The sequence below is a fragment of the Cebus imitator genome, unplaced genomic scaffold (genome assembly GCF_001604975.1).
Source record: "Cebus imitator isolate Cc_AM_T3 unplaced genomic scaffold, Cebus_imitator-1.0 Scaffold291, whole genome shotgun sequence".
Taxonomy (NCBI): Eukaryota; Metazoa; Chordata; class Mammalia; order Primates; family Cebidae; genus Cebus; species Cebus imitator.
The window spans coordinates 3,716,500-3,725,074 of record NW_016107606.1 but is presented as its reverse complement, the minus strand read 5'-3'; the positions used below and the strand labels follow the sequence as shown (position 1 = coordinate 3,725,074).

The 8,575-nt window shown below is 39.0% G+C and overlaps 1 protein-coding gene across 4 annotated transcripts in view; it reads left to right on the top strand.

Annotated features, from left to right (window-relative positions):
* The window catches only part of PWWP2A (PWWP domain containing 2A), a 52,613-nt gene extending 44,083 nt beyond the window's left edge, over positions 1–8,530 (top strand). For 2 of the 4 annotated variants that reach the window (XM_037729076.1, XM_037729069.1), the window contains exon 3: positions 7,795–8,530. In XM_037729076.1, coding sequence (XP_037585004.1) covers positions 7,795–7,808 — 14 coding nt within the window. In that variant the 3' untranslated portion in view covers positions 7,809–8,530. Of the gene's footprint in view, positions 1–5,182; positions 5,303–7,794 lie in introns of those variants that run through there. The other 2 variants (XM_037729071.1, XM_037729070.1) reach the window with 2 other exon arrangements.
* Positions 8,531–8,575: the final 45 nt, after the last annotated feature.

Genomic DNA, 8,575 nt, shown 5'->3' with positions numbered 1-8,575 from the left:
CTGCCTCAGCCTCCTGAGTAGCTGGGATTACAGGCACGCGCCACCATGCCCAGCTAATTTTTTGTATTTTTAGTAGAGATGGGGTTTCACCATGTTGACCAGGATGGTCTCGATCTCCTGACCTCGTGATCCACCCACCTCGGCCTCCCAAAGTGCTGGGATTACAGGCTTGAGCCACCGCGCCTGGCGGAAATCTGAGTCTTAACCAGAAACCTTGATTAAAACTTCTCATAACTTTTTCTATCCTGGTTGTCAGAATCTACAAGGAAAAGCCAAATACTTCATAGCTAAAATGTTAGCCTGTTATAATCACACTTTTTCCTCTTCTCAAATAAAAACCTTTTAATTATAATGCATATTGGGAGGCTGAGGCAGCTGGATCACCTGAGGTCAGGAGTTCGAGACCAGCCTGGCCAATATGGTGAAACCCCATCTCTACTAAAAATACAAAAGAAAAATTAGCCAGGCATGGTGGTGGGTGCCTGTAGTCCAAACTATGGAGGAGACTGAGGCAGGAGAATCACTTGAACCCAGTAGGCAGAGGTTGCAATGAGCCAAGATTGTGCCACTGCACTCCAGCCTGGGTGACAGAGCGAGACTCCATTTCAAAAAAAAAGAAAAAAATGCATATCAGGTTTTAGCAAGGGCTTACTTTCTTTTTCTTTTCTTTTTTTCTTTCTTTCTCTCCTTCTTTTCTTTCTTTTTCTCTTCCTTTCTTCCGGAACTCCTTTCTTTTTCCTTCCTCCCCTCCTTCCCTCCCTCCCTCCCTCCCTCCCTTCCTTCCTTCTTTCCTTTCATCCCTCCTTCCCTCCCTCCCTCCCTCCCTCCTTTTCTTCTTAGTGTCCCTCATTTAGATTCACTTAAAAGCTACTGAAAAGGCCTAGGAGTGTCAGGTAAAATATTCTAGATCTTTTTGATTGCGGAAAAATTTTTTATAATGTGAGTGTCATCGACTTGAGTGTAAAAGATAGAAATGGATACTTTGGAGTATATATATAACTTTCTAGTGATGCAGGTGAGTTTAAGCATTCATTAACATTTTTAGGACCAGGTGCCTTGGGTCATGTTTGTAATCCGAGCACTATGGGAGGCGAGGCAGGAGAATTGTTTGAGCCAGGAGTTTGAGACCAGCTTGGACAACATGGTGAAACTCTGTCTATACAAAAAAATATGAAAAAATTAGGTGGGCTTGGTAGTGTGTGCCTGTAGTTCCAGCTACTTGGGAGGCTGAGGTGGGAGGATCACATGAGCCTGGGAGCCTGAGGCTGCTGTTAGCCATGATCGTGCCACTGCATTCCAGCCTGGGCAGCAGAGTGAGACCCTGTCTCAAAAGAGAAAAAAAAAAAAAAAGCAGTTTTGCAACAGCAGTGCTTAATAGCAGGATTTATTGAGCAAAAAACCATTCCCTTTCATGTTTCAGGCACATGGCTCAGAGTACAAGCTCTTGAGCCAGACTTGCTAGATTCAAAGCCTGAGTTGGATCAGCCATTTACAAACTACGTAATCTTAGGCAGGTTACTCCAATGCCATCACCTGTGAAATAGGAAGAATAATAGTATCTCCTCATAGGGTAATTGTGAGAATTTAAAAGAATATTTAATGCAGTAAAAAAAATGTCTTGCATGAGGCTGTATACATACTTGCTATCATTACTACCACTGCAATCACTTTGTATTGCACAGCAAATTCTGGTAGCTTTTGATACTGTCTTTCTGCAACATGTACTCAGTATAAATGGAAATTTGTTATAACAATGGTATTTGTTCCTGAAAATTTCAAGAATCATAGCATGATCATTCACAAGTCTCTGGAAATAGCATGAACTCATTAAGTTTAATAACGCATTTGTAGCGGTTAATTGACTCAAAGGTCATGAGGATTGTGGTTAAAGGAGACCTCCGTTAACACATTTCAACGCTTGCCCTGTTCATGTAACACACACATTCCAGTGATCTAGTGCTCACTTTCCCATTCTGCTCTCTCTTATGCCAAACACAGGGCCTGGCATGAGGAGAAGTGATTATCTTCTTGTAAACGAATGATGAGCAATTCTCATTCAGACACGTCCTAATGACCGATGGCCATCTCAGATGCCCTGCACATCCCATATCCTTCCCATGACACATAACAAGTATCTGAGCTTGTGGGGCTCAATGCAGTGGAGGTCCCATTAGGAGAACTTTACAAAGATGTTAGAACTATAAAGCTACACTTGTCAGCTTTCAAGTAAATTAGCTGATTTGCATAGATGGCGTGTTGCCCTGGAACTGTAGCATTTTATTATTTTAATGTTTTGCCATATGGTGAAAAAGTGGAGATTAATTTAAACATTTTCGTTTTTATTGCTGCTTGTATGATTGAGTAGATTGTCTCCTCTTTCTAGGCGGGAAATGCCATACATTCCAAGGCCTTGATCTGTGTGTGGTGTGGCCATATTTTCCAGAGGATAGTCATTTTTACCCATGGCTCATTTTTGGGATGCTCTTAATCACAAATATGTCATCTCCCCCAACAGTTTAGTTTTTAGCAAGAAATCTGGCTGGGAGTGGCACATCTTGGTGTGAGTCCTGGTATGCTGGGAAGAATTACGTACAGTTTGTCTAAACTCTAGTAAAAGAGTTGGTTAGAAAAATAACACTAAGGTTAGAAAGCCAGAAGAGCTATTGTAAGATGAGATACTGTTGATGCTTTTCCTGCTCGTTCATGTTGCATCATACTTTACTGTATTAAAATTCATTTTGAGTGTTCGGTGAGATAATAGGTACATGTCTGTGCTCTTAAGTTTTTTTTTTTTTTTTTTTTGAGACGGAGTTTCGCTCTTGTTACCCAGGCTGGAGTGCAATGGCGCAATCTCAGCTCACCACAACCTCCGCCTCCTGGGTTCAGGCAATTCTCCTGCCTCAGCCTCCTGAGTAGCTGGGATTACAGGCATGTGCCACCATGCCCAGCTAATTTTTTGTATTTTTAGTAGAGACGGGGTTTCACCATGTTGACCAGGATGGTCTTGATCTCTTGACCTCGTGATCCACCCGCCTCGGCCTCCCAAAGTGCTGGGATTACAGGCTTAAGCCACCGCGCCCGGCAAGTTTTTAGTTTTTAATTGTGGGCCTTCTTTAGGAGCATAAGCTCTACTTTTGTGCATGCTAGGAGGGAGATTGAGGGTTACCCTTTCCTGATTTGCCCCATTACAGTTCTGCTGCTTCCCAAGAATAGTTGCCATTGTTGCACTTAAGCTTTCTCTCAAAGGACAAAATAAGTAATTTCCGATGAAACTGCCACCTTTTCATTGGTCTATCCCTCCACTTACTGCATCACAGCTGGGTGTCCTTGGCTCTTCCTAATGGATATCCTGTACTAGTGGTAAATTTCTAAAGAAAAGCCTTGAGACCCTAAAAGCATTGAGGGGAAGATTATCTTCAACATCAGCACAAAAGACTCACAAGCCCGGCACTGTGGACCAGGGACTGGCTTGTTAATATTTTGATATTTTAGGGGGTTGCAGGTGAGGAATTACACAGGGAAAGATGAGTTCATTCCTTGATACATCTGACTCCTTGCTTAAAATTTGAAAAGGAGATTCTTTAGAATGATTGTTGAAACCTAACAAGTTTTACTTACGGAGGGAAAGGTTCAAAAGATAACTTCTAGTGCATTCAGCTTTCCTTATTCTTGTGTGATTGCTGTTGGGTTATAGTTAATGGTGTATTAAGTTTTTCCATGAATGGAAGGATAAATACCTCATTATTAAATCTCACCTAAAAAATTATTTTCCCCTGAGTTAAAATTCAGAAGTAATTGGCCGGGCACGGTGGCTCATGCCTTTAATCCTAGCATTTTGGGAGGCCGAGGTGGGTGGATCGCCTAAGGTCAGGAGTTCAAGACCAGCCTGGCCATCATGGTGAAACCCCATCTTTTTAAAAAAATTAAAAATTCAGAAGTAATTATTTTTCTAGATTAGATATATACAAAATCTTTCCTTTTCAAGGTCAGAAAAGTCTTTTATAAAGTTTTCATTATATAGTACTGCTTCTAATTTAACTTAGCATTAAAAAAAAACAATTATTATAAAGACTGGATGTTATTTAACTAATGATCCCAGAGTTCACTACATTGATATGATAGGTGAATTGTTTTTTTATTTACAGTTAGGAAAGTAAGCAAATAAGCAAATATGTTTAAAAATTAGGCTTAAGATAGCAGTCCTTCATTTAAATTATGCTAGTATTTGAAGTTTATTTTGAAAGCTTAAGTGTCATAAAAACCCTTGTTATAACTGTTAATGAGGTATTACCTCACACAGTAAATTTAGGTCCTGCATAGTATGCAAGTGTGGTTATTGGGATTAAAGCAGAAAGAGGTTCACGAAGTTTTTGGTTGTTTTGCAAAAAAGGGTCAAAAGAGGCCAGGCGTGGGGCTCACGTCTATAATCCCAGCACCTTGGGAGGTGGGTGGATCACCTGAGGTCAGGAGTTCAAGACCAGCCTGGCCAAAATGGTGAAAACTCCATCTCTGCTAAAAATACAAAAAATTGGCTGGGTGTGGTAGTGTGCGCCTTTAGTCCCAGCTACTCAGAAAGCTGAGGCAGGAGAATTGCTTGAACCTGGGAGGTGGAGGTTGCAGTGAGCCGAGATTGAGCCACTGCACTCTAGCCTGGGCAACAAGAGTGAGACTGTCTCAAAAAATACACAAAAGGGTAACTGAGCTCATTTATTATGTAGTATGGGTAAGGATGACAGGTTCAGCCTTATCTTTGAATACTGACTTCTCCAACACCAGGCTAATGTTAGATTAGATCAGGACTTCTCCAGCACTAGCCTAATGTTAGATTAGTAAAATATTTTTTGTTAGGACTATTCAGTGTGAGTTAGCATTTCCCCTTTCATTTGTAAGTTTGCTTGGAGGGCAGAATCTTGGTGTGCCCCATGGCATCTTGCTGTGGATTTGACTTGGGCCGGAGAGTGCCCTCTCCTGGCCAAGGCTGTTGTGTCTACACAGCTCTCAAGTCTGTTTTCATTTAGTACCAAAGCTTCTCTTTCTGTGAAGCCAATAAGTTATGCAGAATAAATTTGTTATGGAAATTCACCTGAATTTTGTTCTTATTTTAAAAGAATTTTTTTGTAAAATGGATGGATTAAAACACTCAAATGTTTTATTTTTGTTAACTTGGTTTTTTCTACCATAGGTCTCAACAAATGGCAGCTATTACATCAGACAGTGACGAGTCCTGCTGCTCCCTTACAGTGTCTGACAGACCACTGTGGATTCAGACTGGGAGCATTGAAGTTAACAGTGAAACGGGCAGGTCTGTCTGTTTTAAGCCCTGCCACAAAGTGAAGAGGGCATCATGTCATCACTTAATCATTCCTGAAGTAGATTAGGCTAGACTTAAAAGAATTCATTAGTTCTTTTTCTTTAGTTTTCATTGACCTTGGTAGCTGGGTGTGCCTCGTGTAGGTGATAGTTTTAATGAATGAAAATAACTTTCCATTGGTACTACCTGCCATGCTAAAAAGAGGAGTCTCTAATGAGCTTCCGTGAGTTGAGAGTAGATTCTCTTAAGGTGGTAGAAGTTGGGTGTTACCTTGCAGAATTATGTCAGATAGCAACTAAGTCTCCATGGAAAGTCAAATATACTGGATTTCTTTTATCTTTTCACTATCTCAGTCTTTTTTTTGTCACTTTTATATTCATTAAACTTCTTAGTCATTACTTCTTACTGTATATATAAGAATATATATATGAACAGATATATGTATATATATTCTTAGTGAATTAGTCTCAAAACCATTATCATTTACATAAAGCAAGTCAAAATTCCAGAGGGTGGTAAAAGATAGTGCTGAAATGTAGTCTATTTCTCTAAGTACATTTATTAGTAACTCCTTGGATAATGCCTAAAAGGCTTATTTTGGGCCCTTATAGGGCAGCAAAAGTTCAGGGATTTCTATGTGTGTGTTTGTGCTGCTTTGAAACTTAGGACTTTTATTGCTTCCTCAAAGTAAGGATGTTTAACACTCTGGTATTTGTACAGCTAGTGAAGAGCTGTATAGTTGGATGGAAGCTGTAATTTGCAAGCTGGGTCAGAATGGCAAATTTTGAGTTAGAGATTGCAGCTGGGATTTTGGACACTTATTTACACTTATAAGGAGTGATAGCTACTGTTAAGATGATCTCTTGAGGGAATATTGTTTTTTATTTTTCTGCACCTCTCATAGGAATAGTAAGATCTGCTTAACTCCTTGCCTTTCCTGCCCTAGACTTCAACTGAACTTGAATAGGCCGCACTAAAATTGAAGCCAAATACTGACAGTCATAAATTAAAGGAAATGGAATTGTACATGGGATTGGCTATTTACCTTTTTTCTTTCAGTTTATAAAATAGGAACATTTGCTCCCCTAGTTCTGTGTAAGCCTAAATCTATTAGTATTGCAATCATATTAGTACAGTATCTTAGTTTTAGGAAATAAAAACTGAGCTCAATGTCAAATTTTAAGACAGTGTAAATCATTTTTTTTTTTTTTCCCAGAGGCAAGGACTACATTCACCTTTCATCTTGATGTGTGTAGTATTTATACCTAGAGGTCACTTTTCATTGCTTGAGGGGAAAAATGATAGAATACCCTGTGAAATTTATTTTGTAGGCCTTGATCTAGTAAGCGAATGAAGCATGACAACACCAGAAGGCAACATAGAATCAAGTCAGTTCTGTCAAATCCTGGGAAAGATACCTCCTGTGAAATGTTTGGAAGTTAAAGAATGGGAAGGACGGGTGGTTTTTCTGTTTTCCTTGTTGCATTGTGTTTGTTGTGTCTGTTATTACTCCACTGAAATACCATTTTTGTTTTAAAAATGGATTTGACCAAAAAAATTCATCTTTCTTTCCACGGATCATCTCTTTTGGAATTCAAATTCACATTGGTACTTGGATTTCCAGGTTTGAGAGGCATAACCAGGGACTGTGGAGGGTTTCAGTGGGCTTCTTTCTACTTTGTAGTATTAGAGGGAGGTTGGTAGTGTTGGGCATTCTGGTCATGCTATTTAGCAGTTATTTTTACAAGCCTTGCCCTTTATAAATACTGCGCTTGCTGTCCTTCTTGTTGGAGGTATGGTGAAGAGGCCTCTGCTGATAATCAGGTTTACTGGCGTAACATGGGATACTGGTCAGTCTAACCAGTGTACGTGTATTGTCTTCTAGTATCAAAATGGTGCTCTTGATACCTTCTGATATGCTGTGTCTACTTCTGAGGAGGCACCCTCCACTCCCTTCTTTTTTTGCTCTTTGCAAATATGTGGACAGTGTGTCCTGCTGCTGATTTGTACATAGCTTGGCTCTGTATATAAATTTGCTCCTTAAAACTGTAGGCTAGTCTGTGCTAGTAGAAAGCTGTTGGTGCTTCATAGCAGTCCCCAGCAACTCAGCTGACTCTCAGTATTATACTGTGAAATGACAATATAATGAACAAAGTTAAAATTCCCTTGTCATTAGGCAAATAAAGTATTTTAAAAAAACATTCAAGTGCACATTGATTATGTAAAGATGACAGCCATATTACTTGTGTTGGAAACTGACCTGATAATACTTTAGAAATAACATGAATATTTCTGCTGGTTTAGAGTGGCAGTTAGTTGTTTTCCTAAAACAACATTGGTCAGGTTTAACCAATTTAAAAGAAAAAATCAGGTGTGATCCCACAGTCTATATAGGGCTTAATTTAAACAACAAGGACATCATTTTCCTCATATAATTGCTTGTGCTTAACTACATTTTCTTCCTTTTCTTTACTATATTTCAGCACAAAGACATTAGCAGGCTGCTGGTTTCATGGACCTGTACCACAATGACACAGAGAACACCAGAGCATCAGGACTGAATGAAATTGGAGTTTTTAAAGCTGCACTAAGAAGTAAATGTTAAGGCAGTGGTTAAAAACAACAGTCTATAAAGGGGCACTTGCAAATTGTGCTATATTAAACCGAAGAAAAGGTATTAGGGAATATTTTATAAAAAATAAACTATTGCAATAAATTATGCATGAGATGAGGAGAAAAATGATGTGAAATACACATACAAGAGCTCACTTGAATTTTATATTTGAAGAAACACTGATAGTAACTTCTTTTGAATGTGAAGTTCTTATGAGTACAGTTTGGACAGGCCTAAAAGGCATGGGATGATGCAGAAATGCTGAATTGTTTTTCATACTTAAACTGTGCTTTCTCCAAGGTTTAGGTTAATTAGTTCAGATATGAGCAAAGGTATTTCTAAAATGGCTCTCCTATAAAACAGCAATAGTCACAGATGCCAAGGCCAGTGTTTCCTTCAGGGTGCCAGTAGAAACAACAGAAAGTAACATCCTGCTGAAAGGATGGCAAAGTGCCCCGCCCCACCCACAAGCAAAATTTGGATCTTTTCTTTCTTTAATAAAGCAGGGCTGTATTATCTTGAATATATGTTTGCTTGTTAGAACATATTAAGATATATTTATTTGCCACTAGTATTTAACATTTTGTGCACATTTTCATAATTACATTCTTATCTTTTTTTTTTTTTTTTTTTTTTTTTTTTTTTTTTTT